This window comes from Furipterus horrens, unplaced genomic scaffold (genome assembly GCF_987537825.1).
Source record: "Furipterus horrens unplaced genomic scaffold, mFurHor1.1.pri manual_scaffold_39, whole genome shotgun sequence".
In the NCBI taxonomy this organism is placed as follows: domain Eukaryota; kingdom Metazoa; phylum Chordata; class Mammalia; order Chiroptera; family Furipteridae; genus Furipterus; species Furipterus horrens.
In genome coordinates this window covers 35608-55809 of record NW_028327209.1, presented here as the reverse complement: position 1 = coordinate 55809, position 20202 = coordinate 35608, and the positions used below count along the sequence as shown (strand labels likewise).

The 20202-nt window shown below is 40.6% G+C and overlaps 1 protein-coding gene across 1 annotated transcript in view; it reads right to left on the bottom strand.

Annotated features, from left to right (window-relative positions):
- The window catches only part of LOC149990028 (glutamate receptor ionotropic, NMDA 3A-like), a 105218-nt gene extending 86167 nt beyond the window's left edge, over window positions 1-19051 (bottom strand). The window contains exon 1 of the mRNA XM_090265696.1: window positions 18353-19051. Within this exon, the coding sequence (XP_090121822.1) occupies window positions 18353-19051 (699 nt within the window). The remainder of the gene's footprint in view (window positions 1-18352) is intronic.
- Window positions 19052-20202: the final 1151 nt, after the last annotated feature.

Below are 20202 nucleotides of genomic sequence, written 5' to 3'. Positions count from 1 at the left end.
AGTGATGAAATTCAAGGACAATTTTTGTGTTTTGAAATAACATTTCTTATGAGGCACTTCAATCATTTTGTCATCACTACCCTGTTAATTATCTCATCATAGAAATGCCATCAATTTTCTTTAAAAAACACACACACACATACAAATATCAAGGGAGTTTGTCAGTTTTTTTGCCATGACATTTTTTTTTAGTGCCTGTTGAATTTTAGTGTAAAGGAACAGAGGCTTAAGAAAACAGAAGATAAGGGAGCCAGCATATTGTTTTTTAATTGAGTAGTTGCTATATTTCACATGATGCTGCTAATCCATTTGATATAAACCATTCTACTTAATACCTCAAAAGACTGTAAGTAGCTATCATTATCTCATTATTTCTATTTTACTAAGGTTTCTAAGATTCACTTATGAGTATACCTGAGATGGATTACATTCATTTTCTTTTAGTGTCCTTTTTTTTCCTTTTGTTTTCTCTCTTTCAATGAACCTGGTTACCTCTCCTTTACAATATGTATGTATTCTATCTCTTTCTAGCTGCACCTTAAAGCCACTGTACTTGTTATGGCTACAGGCCTATGTCACTTCCTATTATTTAGCGAGGTATTGAGGCACTTCTGGTTAGTACTTCTCTACAATAAAGGCACTGACATTTCCTATTCCCAAAATGTCAAACTGGTAACTATCCAGCTCTGCTGGGCTTGCAGATTATTTTTTTAAATGTGAGTCACAGAATTAAGTTGATGGGGGAACCCTTTCACTATGTATAGTTGACCCTTAAACAACATAGTTTGAACTGGGGGGGTCCACTTACATGCAAATTTTTAAATAGATACTGTAAATGTATTATCTCTTCTTTATGATTTTCTTAGTAATATTTTCTTTTCTTAGCTTACTTTATTGTAAGAATACAGTATATAATATATATAGCATACAAAATATGTGTTGTCGACTATTTATGGTATCATTAAGGCTTCGGGTTAACAGTAGGCTGTTAGTAGTTACGTTTTGGGGGAGTCAAAACTTATATGTGAATTTCTGATTGCAAGGGGTGTTGGCACCCATAACCCCCCCCCATGTTATTTAAAGGTCAACTGTATACATGTATCAAATCACCATGTGTATACTTTAAATGTATTAGTTTTATCTATCATAATTCAATAAAAAATGAGTTTGTTGTCAACATTTAAGAAAATTTTTACACCGAAAACATCTACAGTCTGGCTTCTTTTGAAAAGTTAGAATATCTGGCAACGTTCCCATGAGCTGGTTGCAGATGAGGGGTGGCTGACTGCCTGCCTCCTTTAGAAAGGTCAGGCACTTCCCAGTTACCTGCAATTTTTATTACTCCTTACTGCATTACTTGGGACTGTTTTTCACATTTTCATTACCTTTCTGTTCTCCTTTAAGGCATCTGAATTTGAGACCTCTGCCCCAGGTCATTGTTTCTCAAACTATATTGTACACATACGAATCCCCTGAGGAGTTTTTTCTTAATGTATATATTAGGCAATAGTGCATAGTTTAGCGGAATTCAGTGAGGCCAAAAATCAACACTTTAAAAAATTACCTAATTCGATTTTGTTTCTGGTGGTTCCTGATCGTAATTTAAAAATCACATTAGGGGAGACTCTTACGATGATGTGGTCCCCAAATACACTCTGAATCATCTGTGGACACAATCACCTGTGGAGTTGTTTTTTAAGTATATTTCTATGCTCCAGCTCTATGGACTCTAACTTGGTAAGTCTGGGAGTCTATATTTTGAAAAGTTATCTGGGTGTGACTAGCACAGAGTAGATCACTGCTCCAGGAAGCTGAAAGCCTAAGGAATTGTACTTGACAAAAGAATGGCAGTGAATACAATGGGAAGCTAGTAATAGAACTGGGTGTTCTTAGCAGATCTGAACTCTTGTCTGATTTCTTGATAGTTTGTTTGACAAGTGATGACATGATAAAATACAATTCCAGGCTTTTTCTCTTTTTCATTGATGATTATTTCCAGTAACTTTCCATTTCATTAACTCTGACCCTTTTTAATTTCACATGTCAAGAATTTTTGGCTTCAAAATATAGTAAAATTGGCTGAAGAGGGGAGGGGGTGAGAATTAGGGAAAGCCATGACTCAAAGACATGAGAACAATGTTCCTTTTCTGCCACTTGTAGTCTCCAGGAAATTGAAAACCAATCGAGGGACAAGGAAAGACGCATGAAAAGTTCAATAGGGTAGTAGAAACAGGTTTCCATTTCTTACAAAATCAATTTCCTGAAGGCCTTTCTCTTCCAGCTCTGTTCTACATCACATAGTAAATTCCGGGTGGTCATGAACTCTATCCACCATGGTGAATGAGGACTGTTTTTCATAAGGCAGTACATTTTCTTAGGTTCACATCACCCCACCTTGACAGATGTTGGGTTTCCACAGATGTTACTCGGTTCTGTTACATTGGAAGGGATGGAAATGGGCCATTAATTGCATTTAATCAATAGTCACTGAGCATCACTTATGAGCCTCACACTTAGGGTTCTGTTTAGTGGAGAAGAGAGTCACATATTAACAAATAATTATACCACTGTGCCATAGATCTAGAAAAGAAAAAAGTACAGGTAGAAAAGTCACACAGAAGTGAAATGGAAAGGAAAGGGAGAAGTAGGAAGACGGTGGGCAGTGAACTGTGCCCAGGTGATATATGAGCAAAGGCAGGGGTTCATAGGAGTTTCAGGCAGACACAGGGCAAAGGACGTTCTAAGCAGTGAGAATAGCATGCGCCGAGGCTTGGAGAAGCATTGTACACTCAGGCATTGCTGAGCAGAGTACTAAGGGTGAGGATGAGGATCTAGAAGAAATGAGAGTCAGGCAAGGTTCAGGTAATGAAAGGTCTTGAATGCTGCTTAGAATTCATCCTGTGGGTTAGAGTTTGCCACAGTATAGGTGGTTCATGGGAGAATTTAGGTTGTTCAGGGACCTGCCATTAAATCACATTGAATCACAAAGTGAGAATGTTAATCCCTTTCCAATTAGCACTTAATCCTTCTGCTAAATCTAGGACAAAACCTCGGTTTGTCTTTAATACTTCTTTAACACCTAGAAATTTTCTCATTAAAAAAGGGCTCAGGAAAGGAAGGTTACCTAGCTAAAATTGTTTTGATTTCATTGTGTACTTATTTTTTACAGTTAACTTCTATTTCTGGCAAGGGTTTTCCATTAATGTCACAATGGAAGGATTAAAAATAAATAAATTTATTGAAGTAAAACAGTACGTTAATTTTAAAAATTAATAGCAATAGATGATGCAGAGATATAGCAGACACTGTGAAGGCGGTATGTGATGCCTGAAGTCTGGGAGACAATGCGTGGTGCTGAGGGAGCAGTGAAAGGGTGCAAGCAGGGGACTGAGCTGGTTTTCCTTCTCACAGCAGCTTGGAGGACATCACGTAAAGCCAAGAATGGAGGCAGAGAAGTCAGATAGCAGGTCACTGAAGTACTGAAGAAGTGGGTGGCGGAGGAGGTGTGGCCATGGCTAATCCTGTTGGTTTATTCCTGATCTTCCTTAGTGCCCCTTTGCAGGAAGGAAATCCTAAACTTCTCCTGGCCTGGGCTGCAGCTAAATCCTTATAGAGATGCTGAGCAAGTGTTAAAAGGCAGACGTGGAAAGGAGGTTACAATGGAATTTAGTTATTTTCCAGGAACCCAACCCGGTATGAGGTATTATTTAGAAACAGATACAGTCTCAAAAATCTTAACTAATCTCTTTTATGGATAGAAGCAGGCAATCTCAGTTTTAAGATTTGGTTTCCCAAAGTGTCTCTCTGATTCTAATCTGTGTCCTGGCTGTGGTTCCCCTACCCTGGCAGCTCCTCAGACTCCCTTCTTTCCTCTGTGATAGGCACCTGAGTAGGGGGGATTTAGCATCTGTGGGGGAAGTGGGAAACCCTGCTCTCTAGGCTTCACTTTCCAGCTACTACTGACCCTTCAGGAGTTACAGTGTGACCACTCTGGTTCAAAGCAGGAGGCTAGAACAAGGGTTCTTCCTGCCAACTTAGCTCCAAGGAAGATATGCCCTGGCTTCCAAAATTGGAGCTGGGAATTTATTCCTGAAGAAAAAGAGGTTTCAATAAAAATTCTTCTCATCTGTTTTATGTTCTAATTTGAATTTACAACGTGTTTTTATATATATTAAGTCATTGAGGCCTGTATCAATTGTTTAAAATAGCATAGTAGGCACTCAATGAATACCTCTTTAATGACTATAATGTATCATAGAGGAAATTAGGGGTCAAAGAAGTTTTCCAAGGCTATACAGATGAGCCTGGAGCTATAACTTGAAGTCATTAAGGTCTTCTGGTTTTCCTCCTCACTCCACATCCCCTTGGTCTCAAGCAGAAAGAACCAGTTACAGAGAGTGTTTAGAGTCTACAGAACTATTAATACCATACTTCTGCTATATTATGGGTCAGACAGGCTTTTTGGCCTGGCCTGAGGTATTACTAGCCACAGATAACATTGTTTCAGTGGAAACATCAATTCCGAATTGGAGCTTAATTCATCTGTAGGTCGTTACAACTTGGCATGTATCTGTCTTTCTATATAGATATATAATAGAAAAATGCTTTCTAATATGGTTTGCATTTATTAATAAAAATACCACACACATTATTTCTACTCCCAGACATCTTATACTTTTAGGGCACCTCTATCTTAACAGAATGCCACAAATTGGAACGAGTTATTTGCACGTATTTGTGGAAGGCCTTGAGGACCAGGTTCTGTAAGTTTGCTGATGATTATTAGCCTGTGTTTCTCTGGCTTCTGGGGAGGCATGACCAAATCTTGAATTGCGATGGAATGCTTTTTTGAACTATCCTCACAAAACCCGGAGAATCTGATACATTATACTTGATCTGTGTTCATTGAATGAATTAAAAAACTGAATAAATAAGTGAAAGCTGCTCTGCTTTAGGAAGATTTATCTAGCATCAGTGTGCAGAATGGTTTGGGTGAAAAATACCTAGATATTTAAAGGCTATTCAAGAGTATTGGTGAGAAGAACTAGCGTCTTTTGACAATAAGAAAGAGGATGGGGTTAAGAGAAATACACTCAGGAAGGCAACAGAGCCTGGTAAGAAGAGAAGAGAGAAGTCAAGGATGTTATGAGAAATCTTGTTATAGGTGAGAAGGAGCACCATCTTAGGATATCTTTAAATATTTTGAGCTTAAGGTGAGAATGAGAGATATAACTGGAAATTCCAGTTTGAAATTTCTGGTGTTGCCACACATAAAGAAACAAATCCAGGAATCTAAACCTTGAGAAATACCCGGATGTGAGTAACAGGTCTCGCTACTGCCTTGCTATTGACATTTCCTTCTTTGAAATTGTGCCCACTAACAAATCTTGAAATGAATAGTGCTAGGGATAGTTCATTTATTCATTTATTCAGTAAATACTTATTGCTATGCTCATTCCTATCTCTGGGACTTTGCACTTTTATTATCTTTGCTTGTAAAATGCTCTTCCTCAGAAACTTGCATGGTTCACTCCTTACTTCATTCTCTGCTCAAAAATCACCTCTTCAGACAAAGCTTATTGACTATCCACAGTCATTCTCCAAGCCTTTACCCTGCTTTGTTTTTCTCTGTTCCACTCCTATCTATTTAATAATACCATATTATACATTTATTTGTTTGTATGCCTTATTATCTGCCTCCCCCATGTAAGTTCTTGGAGATACAGGTTTTGATATTTTATTTACTGCTCTATTCTAAAGTTTATATTGAGCACTTAACTCAGGAATCTGGCCACTGCTGATTGGATTAAGGAAGGACTTGTAACATGAGGTGGAGACAGAAACAGTTTATGTGAGCTGAGCCAAGCAGATGTCCGGAGAATGTACACCAAGAAAAATAAGGATCCTAGTCAGATGCTTTGATTAGCAACAAAGTCAGAAACAAAGAGTAGCTGCTCTAACACTCTCCAGTCCTACAGCCCATCTGTACTTCATGCAATTCCACTCCTTTTCATTTTATTGTAGTTTTTCAGTACAACCCCTTGTTTTTGAGCTCAGTGGAGTTTCTGTTCCTTAAAACTGCATGCCCTTAGTCTGCAATAAAACTGCCCAAGAGAACTTTCTGTGAAGATGGAAAATCTTGTATATCTGCACTCAGACACAGTAGCCACTACCCACGTGCGGCCTATGAGCATCTGAAATGGGGTTAGAGTGCTTGAGAAACTGACTTTTAAATTCTATATTATTTAAAATAATTTAAACTTAAGTATTTATAGAAAGCTAGTAGCTATCATGTTGGACAGCATAGTACTATGATTATTCTTAGTACGAGGGATCAGAGACAAAAAGTACAATCAGTAAAACACAATGAAGAGCCAAAAATAAAGAAAAAGCCATGATGGTGTCATAGAACTCAAGCAGCGAGTGTTATACAGTTCCCCAAAACTACAGGCCAAGTCCCATTAGTATCAGTGTTATTGATTTTGTTATGGGAAAATCCTTAATTCAAACAATAGGAGTTAAACTAATTATAAAACAACCCATTCAAAGGCAAATTACCTAACTATTAAAAACAATGGAAAAGTATTAGTAATGTAGATGTTTATAATATATGGATAAGTTAAAAAATTCATAACATAGCACAGTCCCAATTTTATAACACATATATATGTCTAGGTCTCTAGGTTTTGTGTTTATGGATGACTTTTATTTTATTCTTTGTCATTTTATTAATCTTCAGAATTGTCTACATAGAACATAAAATTTTTATAATCAGAAATAAGAGAAAAAATGTTATACTGAACACAATAAAGGGCTGCATCTTTTCATATTGCTCTATGAAACCGATAATTGTAAATACAGCTACTAAAATATTAACCACACTACATTTCTAAAGTCAGCAAGAGTCATTCACAATTTTCTCCCAACCCCTCTAGATACACACTTTAAGATATCTTACTTGTTTATAACTTCAATTCTAAGCTATGGTGGCAGAACAAAGATATTGTTGGATCTTTTTAGAAGGCAGATGGTCTTTTCTTCGATGGATTAACCAAGATTTATCCACTGTCAAAAGACCAAGAAAAGGACTAAAAGTTGCCTGGACTCCTTTGCCTGTCTTCTGTGGTTAGATTCCTATGATGCTTCAACTTAAAGCCGTACTTTAGGGACCACTAGATGGCTCTCTTGTGCCTGAGACCGGGAGAAGGCACGCGGGATTAATTCAGATACGGATTTATCATTCATTTTAGGTATACAATGAAGCATTTTCTTATGTGTATAACACAATGTATGATGTGATTCAAATTAATTCCATCTATAGCACCAACGTAATAACAGCTCTCTGTCTGTACCTATTAAATTCATCTACAGAGGCAAATTCTTTGTTTAATGAAATTCTTATTTAAATACCTCTGGTTGGACTGAACAAATAAATTCCGTAACTGAGCCAGACTGTGATTCTATAAGTTAAAGACAAGCATCTAACCTTATGGAAATAAAAATTTTATACATTTGACCTAGAGGATATAAACTCAATTTTTGTTTAACTTCGAGTTGAGGCTTTCAATATAAAAACATAAATAGATTATACACAGGTTGTGCAGCCATCAAAGTGCTTGACACTAAAAGTTCAGCTCATGACCCCCCTTGACTGAAAGGACCAGGAGTGGCAACCAGTTTTTAAGTCATTTCTAAGAACGCCACTGAAAGATCCAGACAGAGCTATGTTTGGAACTGTACAGACTCAGTCCCTTTGCAGAGGGATGACAGTATAAAGCTAGATTGCAAATACAAAGGAAAGCCCTACCTTTTAATGTAGAAATACCATCAACTCAGAGTGCCCAGGCTTCAAAAAGCCATATCAAATCTGAGTTTTCTTTAAAAATTTTTAGAAAAGATTTTGCTTTCCTCTCTATTCTTTGATGCCAATGCTCAGCTGGAATGACGATAAGGCTTTCTTTAATTGTCTCCAACTGTTTCTAAAAATTTTAAACCATTAATAGCCTTGAGAGAACAAAGGCATCAAAATGTTGCTCAGGGTAATCTGTGATGCCGTGGGGTAGTAATACATACGCATTACTTTTATGATCATAAAAGCAATACACATTTAACAAGTCCCTCAAAGTTGTATGAATCAAACAATTTTGATACAGTCAGCATTCATTAAAACACAGAGTTTGCTTTATGGGTATCATTTTCCTATAAGCCTTAGTATTTTATAGGGCTATTGTCCTTTAAAGTGTGAACTAACATATGCCACAAGTCAGTTACATTAGGACAGATAAAGCCTGTATGCAAGAGGGGATACTTCTGAATCTTTAGTCCATGTCAGGTTAGACTCTGCCCTTTCTAACAACCCCTTCTTTCCTAAGAAGCCCCATCAACCATGGTTACAAGTGGGTGGGGTCACTCTTTCTTAAAAGATCCAAGCTCTACCTCTCTTATTATTGATATTTTTTTTCTTCTGTCCAGATGCAAAACATATAAGCTGAACCAGAATCAGCCTCTCTGGGGTCAGCTAGGACAGGTCACCCTCTCTCTTTCACCTCCTCCACACATAAGACTGTGTCACAAAGTTATTAGCTTTCTGTGGTTGTAACAAATGACCACAAACTTAGTGATCTAAAACAACACAAATTTATCTTCTTATTACTTATGACTGGAATTCGTAAGTCTGAAATCAGTTTCGCTGGGCTGAAGTCAAGGTGCTGGCAGGGCTCCCTTCTTTATGGAGCCTCTGAGGAAATAAAACATTTCCTTGTCTTTTAGTTTCTAGTAGCTGCCCGTATTCCTTGGCTATGGCCCCTTCTTGCATCTTCAACAAGCAGCACCCCGATTCTCTCATTTCATCATTGTGTCATCACAATGACTTCTCCTCAGACACTTCCTGTATCATTTTTATAAGGAGCCTGTGATTTCATTGGGCCCACCTGGATGTGCCAAGATAACCTCCCTCTCTCATGATGTTTAATGTGATTATAGCTGCAAAGTCCCTTTTACTGTAGAAGATAACGTATTCACAGATTCTGGGGATTTGGACATAAAGATCTCTGGGAGACCACTGTCCAGCCTACCACAGGAAAGTAAGCTAACTCCTATTCTTCCAGCACCCATACCTCTGGTCCATGATCCTTACTTTTTCTTTCTTTCTTTCTTTTTTTTTTTTTTGCCGCCACTTTCTTTTTTTTTATTTGCCCAGATATAAGGTGGTAGGTATCAACAATTAGAATTAGAGGATTGAGTGTCAGCTTGGGAGCCAAAGGGTTGCTGGTTCGATTCCCAGTGAGGGCACATGCCTGGGTTGCAGGCCAGGTTCCGGTTAGGGGTGCACAAGAGGCAGCCACACATTGATGTTTCTCTCCCTGTTCTTCTCCTCTATTTCCCTTCTCTCTAAAAATAAATAAATAAATAAAGCTTTTTAAAAAAATTAGAAAATGCTACAGAAACCTGAAGCCCAAGCCATATTTTCCAACCCAATATTTTTCTAAAGAGCTATTAAGGACTAGACATTAATACATCTATTAATGAAGTGAGACTGTCATTTCCAGTCTACTGTTCTTAAGTTTAGATCCTCGGAAGATCCAATGAGAAATTAGGGTAGTAGAAAAGGCAAGACATGTACATTTCAGCTAATAGAAATAGAACATTATTCTTGATGTGACTGCTCCAGAGATCTAATTATTCAGAACCCAAACGAAGAAGCAACTAGTTGAAACATGACCTCATAAGTCACTTCATTGTTGGCTAACTCTTCACACACCTAACCGTCAGTGGATTGGAACTCTAACTTAAGTGGGGTTTCAAAACAGCAGATTTCATTTGTTTTCTTTGGGCTGGTCCACTGAAACTGGATCTGCTAAGCCTAAATATCATATACATACAGAAAACGCATATAAAAGTACTTTGACAAGCAATCTGGAATACTTGAGTTCTTATCCTAATTATTTTTTATTAATGCCATATCAACACATCTACACTTTGTGCTAAAAGAATGATCATTATCATAAGAAGAACACATGATGCTCTAAGGTACTTTGCTTAGAACTCTGCATACATGATATCTCATTATAACTTTATGAGATACGTATTCAATACATTTTATGCATCAGGAAATTGAGGCAAGGATAGCAGGCATGTTACCAAGGTAAGTATGTCTAGGAAGTTGTAGAGCTAAGATTCAAACATAGGTCTGTGCTTCTCAAAAACCTGTCTTCTTCCTTCTATTTCTTTCATTAATATGCTATTATTGTCTCATTTGCAAAATAAAGGTAGTAATACTATTTGTCCTGCTTACCTCACAAAGTAATTGTAAGGATAAATGAAAAAAATAGAAATGTGTATGAAAGAACTTTGATAAATTTAGACATATTCTACAATATATTTTTTCCTGAAATCTATATTTTCATACTGAAGAATTAATATTGAAAGCATTGGTGAGGAAATGTGAAGGTAACTTTATCTTTTTTTTCTCTTATTTTTAATTATGTAGGTAATATATACTTATTTTTAGAAAAATAGAAGCATGGATGGGAAAAGTGTGGACTTCTACCATCTAGCTATAATAACAGTTAACATTTTTATGAGTAAAATCTTAAGCTTTATACAGGGTTGGGCAAAAGTAGGTTTACAGTTGTTAAAATGGAAAATAACATAATAATTAATAAACAATAATATAAGAATAACCTCTTTGGTTCACATACTTACAACTGTAAACCTACTTTTGCCAAAACCTGTATTTTGCAGGTCATATTTTACATAAAATTTTTTCTATTTCTGTGTTAATAAATATATTTTTATTTTGAATCAATAGTATTCCATTGTAAAGATATATCACAATTCATTTAAGTAAATTCTCATTATTGGGTATTTAATGTGAAACATTCTTTTAATAATCAAATCTGGACGTAGATCTCTCTTACTTATCCTTTTTCCTGGGATAATTCAAAGGCAGTGATGGACCCAGTCTGGTTTTGGATTGTAGGCTGACAAATACACTAAATTCAGAAGGAGCTACTGGTCTTTTCTTGACTTCTCACTTTCTACAATGCATAGCTCTTTCCAGTATGCTGTGTGTCATCTATACATTGTTATTTGCCTCAGGGGACTGCTAGGAGGGTTATAGGAGCACATTTGTGAAGAAGTCTTAACAAGCATAAATGCTACATATATATATATATATATATATACATATATATATATATATATATATATATGATTGAAATGTTTTCTATAACTATGTCTCACATGAATAATTGAGGCATATTACAGCCTGACTCAAAAAGACATCACCCTGCTTCATTCTTTACCACTTGAAAACCCTTGAAGGCTCATCTCCATATGTAGACCATCCTGGCCAACCAGATACTAGGCTTGCAGTGTCAGGGTTAATACCAGCCCAAGATGGCACCTGCTCCCTCAAAGCAGAAGATCAAACACAGTCTCTCCTGAAAGTGTACGAATCTTACACATTCAGAAGGCAATCTGAGCAGTTGGCTGGGGTGTTTGCTTGGGGGAAGAGGTGGGAAGTGGCAGATGGCTGGCTTGCTCCAAGCTCACTTTTCCCCATTGCTCTCTTCGCCCACCACCCCATAAAGGAAAAGTTCTGAGAAACACAAATGAGTGGCTTAAATAATTTCCATTAGTTTGTTATTTGTGTATCCTCTCAAAAAGTAACGTGGCAGATGCTGAGATGTTCTTCCTTCTTGCCTAGTTTAACAGAGGTGGCATCCCATTTCTGATGCCATACAGTTCCTCTACTCTTCTGTGTGTGTCAGTGGGCACAGCTAGAGTGGACAGGAGAAAAGGCAATGAGATTCCCATCTCTACATTTAGTTGTGCCACTAAAATAAACAGTACCTTGCTATGAGAAGCCCCATGTAATTGTCTAGGGCAATGATAACCTAAGGAGCTGCTTTGCAAACTGTTCTCTCTGTGTTGAGATAAGGACCTTGTGCCAGTGTGAACCAACAGACTGCTTTCTTCATGAAGAAAGACATGCTGTGAAAATAATGTCAGATGAGCCAAACAGTTGTGCTTAGTGGTGCATCAGGTGGCCTGGGGGTGGAGAGAGAGGTTAGACGGTGTGGCCATAATCTCATGAATGCTCTCCTATGAGTGTGTGTATGGTAGAAACTTACGATCAATGTGAGAGACCAACGTTTCTCAAAAACCCTGGGCATCGTATTACTGTATTGAAGCTTTTATGGCATGCCTTCCTTTCCTAAGCAAGTACGCAAGCTACTTAAGAACTCAGTTCTTTTTTTCTCTCCTTATTTTGTGTGTGTGTGTGTGTGCGTGTGTTTGTGTGTGAATCCACTTACTTTTTTTTTAAAGAGAAAAAAATGGAGTAGGTAGAGAATAAGGTGACTACACTGTGGGAGACACAAAGAAAAGTGGATGAGACAGATTAATTGCCTAATGAATAGTATCTGCTAGTCTCCTCTTTTTTATCTAGAAAAAAATAAATTAATATTGTAAAGAAAAATTCCCAAACAATAAAAGCTTCCAAATTAATCCCAGGTCTCAGTTCTTTAAGAGGAACCTGTAAAAAGATCATGGCTAAGAAAAGTTTTGCATCACTTGACACTTAATTTGAAATCGTTTATCTTCAAGTCAGCAATAATTAGGTTCTACTATCAGCCATTCATCATGAATTGCAGAGTTACATTTCCTCCAGCTAGAGAACAGGGCTTAGCATGGAGCAAGTGAAGGAAAGCCAACACAATTGAGAACAGATGTTTAAAAAATAAATGTCCTTTACTTATTCCCTCATGAGGCACTGAAGTTATGTAGTGGTATCATTGTTCTGCCCCCCACCTCTGCACCATACAAAAGTGGTGCTGTGCTAGCCAAATTCTAATAAAGAGGCTTCAGTACTTAGCCATGTATCATCAAAGAAAATGGACCATCTACGGCGGCGGCAGCCGTCCGTCTCGAGAGACGATGGTGTAGCTTCTTAAGAGCCTATCTGCACCGCCGAGAATGGCTGTGCAGTCCAACTCAGGAGTGACACGGTATCTGTCTCCTCCCGTGTTGAATCGACATCTTGCAATGACGCTGGAGTGTCCTCTCCAGTGAAGCTGAAGCTACAGAGCCTGGGCAGGGTGATATGGAGGGTCTGCTGTTGCCCATGCAGCAGACCCCCCCTCTCTTCGCAGCTGAAGGGTCCAAGGGAAAGACGGAGTCAATACAGCTTGGCTTCAGGTGCGCCGCAGGAGTTGCCGGTGTTGACTACAACGTCAAACCGCCTTAGGGACTCCGGCTCCGGATTTTCTGTCGGGGTTTACTCCCTTAGCCTTTCCCCTGAAGAGGTATGCTGCAAGGCAGCGGAGGTTTTTTTGGAGTCAGAGTTTTCCTTCTCTGATGTGCCCTGACTGGAAGATCGAACCAGCGACACTTAGCTCGCAGGCCGACGCTCAATCCACTGAGCCAAACCAGCCAGGGTTATCATGGCTAGGATAAGGCCCAGTTAAAGCGGCAGTGTTTTCCGGTATACCCACCCACCTGGGGATTTGCATGAATCAGATGAATGAATATACTTGACAGGCCTTTGTAAACTTGGATGAGCTATACAGATATTACCAGTTCTTTGCTCTTCTGCTTGTTGATTTAACTGACACTTGCTATACTGCATTGCAGAATATTCAAGTAGATTCAGATTTTTTAAAAACTACTGTGTGCTCAATGTACTACTACTATGCAGTCTGCAGTATCCTGTGTACTGCCATGTTTAATCCTCACAATAATTTTATTATGTTTACCAGAGAGGTTCGCAGAAATTAATTTGCTCGAGAATATCCTTTTTAGGCCCTCCTGAAGCTGTTAGAGACCTCCGCATGTGCTGCCCATCACAGCACCTACTCCATTCTCTTCCCCACCAGCCTGGAAGCTGTGGGTGTCGGGACTGGACTTTGTTCGGTTATGTCCCCTGTATCCAGCAAATAGGCACATCAGAGATGCTCCAAAACAGTTTAGATGAATGAATGAACAAACGAAGGCTGACCTTACACCTCTATCCTGAGCACTGCTATTTCCTTGTAACCGACCAACGGTTCACTGTCTTCCCCGACCAGAATGGTAAGAGGCATGGTGTTAAAAGACAGAACTCAGCCAAGTAAATCTGAACACCTAATTGGCTTTATTAAACTGCTCTCCCCATCTAACAGCTGGAAGGGGGCTCAGATGACGTGTACAGAGTGAAAGGTTTTATAGGCAGAAAAAGGGTGGGACTGCGAAGTTAAAGGACTGGATTTCAGGCAAGGACACCTCTTAGGGGGACACCCAGGGTCTTATCAGGCAGATCACCTCACTAGCATTGATCAGGAAATTCCAGACTAATTGGATTAAAATTCCATTGCTGGGAGAGGCTGAAACTGTAATTAGGTTAGTTATTGAGTTCTGGTTTCCTGATTGGGGCTTAACAATTTGGCTTGCTGTTTATTGTTTTTTGTTTTCCTTTCCTTTTCAAGGAAAGCACTCTTTTAAGTCCCTGAAAATGGTTACTTGGCTTGCCTTTTTTTAAAAAAGAAAAACAATGGGAAGACTTCTGTGTTTCCTTTATGGCTGGATTCATTCCCAAAGCCTTCAGTAATGCTTTGGACATACTAAGAGTCCAATAGATGCTTGTTGGTAAACAAGCGATAGCTGGGCAGACAAGTCCTACTCCTGGTTTTTTTTGTGTGTGTGTGTGACATCAGTGTATGTTTTCCTAATGCTGACTTCAGTAAGATGATGTTTTAAAACTGCAACACTGTGACTTGGGTAACTGCTGCTTGTAATAATCATCAGCCTCATTTTCTAGGTCAAATGCAGTGCTTTTTTTTCTTTGTAAACCAGTAGAATGTGCTACATTAAATGTTTTTAGTATAAAAGTAACCATTTATTAATAAAATTGGAATATGAAAATGTAGAAAAAAGTCACCTCTCCTTTTACTAGGCTAACAAAATGATTAGTAGATTTGTGTAGGGTCTTTTCATCCTGGGCATGTGGATGTATATGTTTTACATATATATGGACACATATCATGGTGGTTTGTATATGGACCATCTAAAGCACTTGTATTTCTGTGGGAATAAACACGTATTAATTAGTTAGAATATATGGCTCATGAGACAGACAAATTGTGGAAGGTACATCCAACAAGAGTTGAAAATAGTAGTGTAGTCACTTTTTAATTGCATGAGTTTGGATCTAAGCCAATTATATTACTCCATTAACTTTACCTAATGAAACCAATATGGAATTAAGAGGAGACATACATTTTAGAAAGAAATGTGTATCTGTCACTACCTCAGTAGGTAAATTTTAAGGAGTTATCTTTGGAGAGACTATACAAAATCCCTACAAGAAAAAAATACTATGGGGAGGGAAGAGAAAGAAAGAACAAGTACAGAAACTTAATGTAACTTATATGTAAATATAACTGAATCCATAGTCAACATCATTATTTGAAGGTCATGCGAAGATAATATAGAACTAATAACCTAAGTTAGCCTCAAGTAGAGTTTTGAGTGTGGTAGTAAAGTGAGAATTTTTTTGGATGGAAACACGCTTTGACCCTAACCTATGTGTAATGGTGTTTTAAGCTTTCATTATGTTGTGAAAATACACATATAGTTTCCAAAAGTGGGTAGTTAACTATTTTACTTTTAATGGATTTCCCTGCTTGAAGGAAGCTGATTCCTTCCAAGCTGATGGTCTATCTGTGTTTATGTTCTGAATAAACAGTATATTAAAATAAAATTACTATGCTTTTCTTGGGGGTTTATCTATCAGTGGTTTTTCTTTCCATCCACAGACACCATTATTTATTAATTAAAGGCTTCATATGAGAGAAATCAGCAGCTCAAATGGGAGAGAAAACACTGTTGCTGCTCCTTCTCTAAAAGCAATTTTGATTTATCTGAATAAGAGACACAATTTTATTTTCCTTGGCTGCATGGACAAGTCCACTTTCTTCAAGAATCCTTTCCTCGGGCCCTGGCACAACCAACAACCTGGGTCACTGGGAGGTAGACTCTAAAGAGGACAGTGGCTAAATAAAGTCAACTTTACTGAATGTATAAAATGACTTCAACATTCTTTTATATACAGATAAGTATTTTTTAAAATCACATCAATGTATTAGAGAAAGGTCCATTTTTGAGAAGCAAGATCAGTTATTTTTGCTGAAAGCAGATTATAGTCATAACCCTAAAGTTATATATTACAGTGACTTGGCATTGAGATGGGCATTCTTAATATATGACACTATAGAATGACATTTAAATGATATATTAAATAAGGCAAGTTAGATATCTCTGAATTTAAAATATGAAGACAAATGAAAGAAAATGTCCTCAGTTGGGCAAACTAGATCTGAGTTAATATAATCTCTCCATTTCAAGATGTGTGCCACGAAAATAACAGTGACAACAGTGATTTAAAGTAACTTTCTGAATTGAAATAGAGAAGTAAATGTGCTTGGCAGAGTACCTGTTTTATTGTCTGCTTATAAAAATTGTCCCTAGAGGACTTTGTTTGTCTAGGGGTCCTAAAGCTTTGAAGTCTGATGCTAGATGCTGTCTCACCATTTGCTCCGGTCCCCTTGTAATGTGTCATATACTACACAAATCCATCAGGGAACAGACAATTTTCCTTCTAATGAAGGAATGCTAATTTGGGGGAAAATTCTTGCTATTTAGGACTCATGCCAAACAATCTACAAATGAAGAGGAGTCTGGAGACTGTGAACACTATTGCCAACTTATGAAATATTAGATAACAAAGAAGCGATGAAGAGAAGCAAGTGGTGCTGACGCGTGCATTTCATTAGGTCTGATTCTGCATATATATTAATAATGATGCGCCCTACGGATGCAGTTTCATGTTGATAACACTTTGGCCATTGGCAGCATTGTGCACCTGTGTTTTCCGTGCCTTCCCATCTGCTGTCTACAGTCATTCAGATTCAGGTGACGGAAATATTTTAGACAAAAGTTAATTAGCCTGCAGTCTGCAGATCAAATCTCTATAGTTCAGCATTAAATAGGGATCTTCTGGGCGACTGCTGAAAGTAGCTTGTGTCTGCCCTTCCTAAGATTAAAAATGGAAGATTCATTTTTCTAGAGAAATAAGTCTTTAGTACCCTCTTGACATTTTATGCATGGATTCTAGCAAAGTTTTGGTATTTGCCCTTACTAATTTTCATATATATATTTTTTTTTGAAAGAAGAGAGATAAGAAATTTTTTTTCCTAGTGAAAGGGGTAGAGTTAGAAAGTCTTCTGTCTCTGGACTCTTACTAGTACACTGACCAATGCTGATCAAACCCCAGGACTTTCCTTAGTTTTTCAGTCTGTAAAATGGGACCAATACCAATTACCTACTTGTTTCATTGTACTTTGTGAAAGGCTTAATGAACCTTGATATTTTGATAAAAATAATGCACAAAATGCAGAAAACATCTATTGTTTAAAGGGCCCCGCCCTCTCCTTAAATATTTATTTCATCATTACTGTCAACAATTAAGTTCACAAATAGCTTATTTTATTGAAAATAAAATTGATTTTCTACCCATAGGAAACTGAATCATTAGATTTTTCTTGCTTTATTTCTAAATAATTGGAGCAGAAATGGGCTGAACAGAGCCACTGCATTCAGCCAGTTTGAGCCCACGTCATATAAAAAAGAAGGTAGTCACAAATAAATAATCCCAAATGACTCATCCCACCCACTTTCACGCGATCACGTATTTTTTAAAATGAAGACTAATTAGCCACTGTTCTTCACCTATTGCTTCTGTACTAGTTACAGATTTCTTATTTACTCAAAGGAATTCAGAGGGATGTGCTTCCTTCCTTACACCACCGCCTACGGCTCAGGCACATCTTCGAAAGAAGTCAGAGAGCAGATGCTCTTCTCTGGCCACCTGCTCTCAGAGTTCCTCTAGGGAGTGAAACTCTCGCGGTCAGGGAGCCTCCATTCCCACCCCCCGCGTCAGTCATTAGAACCCCATCGCTCTCCAAAATCTTGAACTCAAAGACGTCTGCTTCTGATCGGCATCCACTAGGTTTCTCCAAGTTGGTCAAAACATGAAATTTTGTCCTTCCTTCCTTCCTTCCTTCCTTCCTTCCTTCCTTCCTTCCACCTGCTACCCCTGTATCTCATGTTATTCCCATTAGCGCTTAAACTGTTTTTACTTCTACCTACCACCTACGGATATGGTCCAAACCTTAAACAGGATCCAAGTTGTAAATCCCAAAGTCCCTCCAGACTTCGCCCGTGCCTCCCCTCATCCCCGACCGCCCAACCTCCGCCGCGGTGTCAGCCCCAGCGGCGCCAGTCTCCGCTCCGCACACCGGCGTCCTCTCACCTGACTCTCCCGCGGAAACTCGCGGCGCACGATGCTGATCACAGGGATGTGCAGGACGGAGCTGACCAAGTCGAGCTCCATCATTTCTCCCCGGCTCTGGGGGAAGGCGAGCAGCGCTGATACCCCTTGTACCACCACGGTGTGGCAAACGCTCTGCAGAAAGGAGAAAGGGTCACTGCTCCACGGTGAGCTAGGGGAAGAGAAGGGCAAGAGAGGCAGATCGCCCAGGCCCGCCTCGATGGCCATCACTACTTCTAAGGACAGGTTGTAGGGCAGCAGCCCTTCCACGCGGTTCAGGTTGTCCACTGCGAAGAGGAGGGCGTCCCGCGGCCACAGGGTCTCGGTCCTGGCGACCTCCCCAGGCTTCCGGGCACCCGGCAGCCCCCGGCCATGCAAGGCGCTCCCCAACCAGCGTGCGCCGGGCCAGGAAGCCGGGGGCCGCCAAGTCTCTGACTCGGGCTCATCCCGTTGGGCGCCTGCCCGACTGCTGTCCGGAGCGCGGCTGGCCGTGCGGGGGGCCGTGGTCCAGGGCTGCAAGTGCACGGCACCGACCCTAACCGCGTGCCCGATGCGCTTGAGGATCTGGCAGGGCTGCGGGTGCGACGAAGAGCCGGGCACCCCGGCCAGCACCAGCGCGCAGGGCGGCGGTAGCAGCAGACAGACCCTGCTCAGCAGCCACCACAAACTCAGTCTCCTCATTACTGAGACCCGCAGGGAGAAAGCGCGCCCCCTCCTGCGCCCGGCTCGCCCCACCCTGCAGCCGCCGCCTGAGGTCTCCGCCCCCAGGTCCAGCGCACAGCTCACTGGGCGCGGGAAAGAGGACCCAGGAGCTGGAGGGGTCTCGGGGCCATCCAAGTGGCAGCCTAGCGCGCCCTGGGCAGTCTCAGACCCCGTTCCCGGGTCCGTGCGCCTCGCATCCTTTTCCCGCCCGGTCCCTGAGCGGAGCCGGGCAGACTGGCGGGCCGGTGCCGCTCACCCGAGGCTCGGGCGCCGGCTCCCTACCTGCCCCATCTGCAGGGCTGGGAGGGCACTGCGTCTGGCCCCGTGGGGAGTCTGGGCTGACAAGTCTCCGGAGTCCTAGGGGAGAGCGATGACCGGGGAGGCAACGCGCTCACTTGGATTCTTTTCTCTTCCTTTTCCACCCGGGCGAGACCCACTTATTTCCCTGGGGTCGCGCAGGAGAAGGCGTTCACGCCCGGGGTACGGAAAAGAAGCCAAATCCGCCTTGCTCCACGGCGGGCCACCTCTCCGCGGGCTCCCCCAGCGCTGGCTTCATTTTCCTTCTTCCCTCGCTTCCTCCTCTCTTCCTTTCGTCCTCTTTTCCTCCCAGTCGCCGCCGCCGCTTGCTTCCTCGCAGGAGCGACGCGACTGGACAGCAAAGGGTGGTTCTGCTCGCAGCGCAAAGTTCTCCCCGCCTCAGCCGGCGCCTCCCTGCTGCTGAGCCTTGGCACCAGCCGGTCGCTTGGCTGCGCTAAACGCCCGCTGGTGGTGGGATTCCACGGCCGCGCTTCCTGCGCGCCTGCAAAGTCCTCTTCCTTCAAAGGCTAGTAGTTTGCGACATGCCCTGCGACCTCAGAGAGCGAGGACTACGAGCGGCGGAGAATTCTGAATTCGGAGTTGCTCCCGAGGAATCTGCAATCCGGTTGTTCATCGGGATAAACTCAAAGAGGCTGTGATATTAACGAACTTCTTTCTTTCGTTTCCCCTGTGTCGTTTTAAAGGCGTTTCGAGTTAAGAGTATTAAAGCAAGAATCGTTCACACATTTAATCTCCCCAGTTCCTCTCCAGCACGTGGGCCTCTGCGGTTTTTAAGGATCCCTATGATTTTAGACGCTCGGAATTAAAACAGT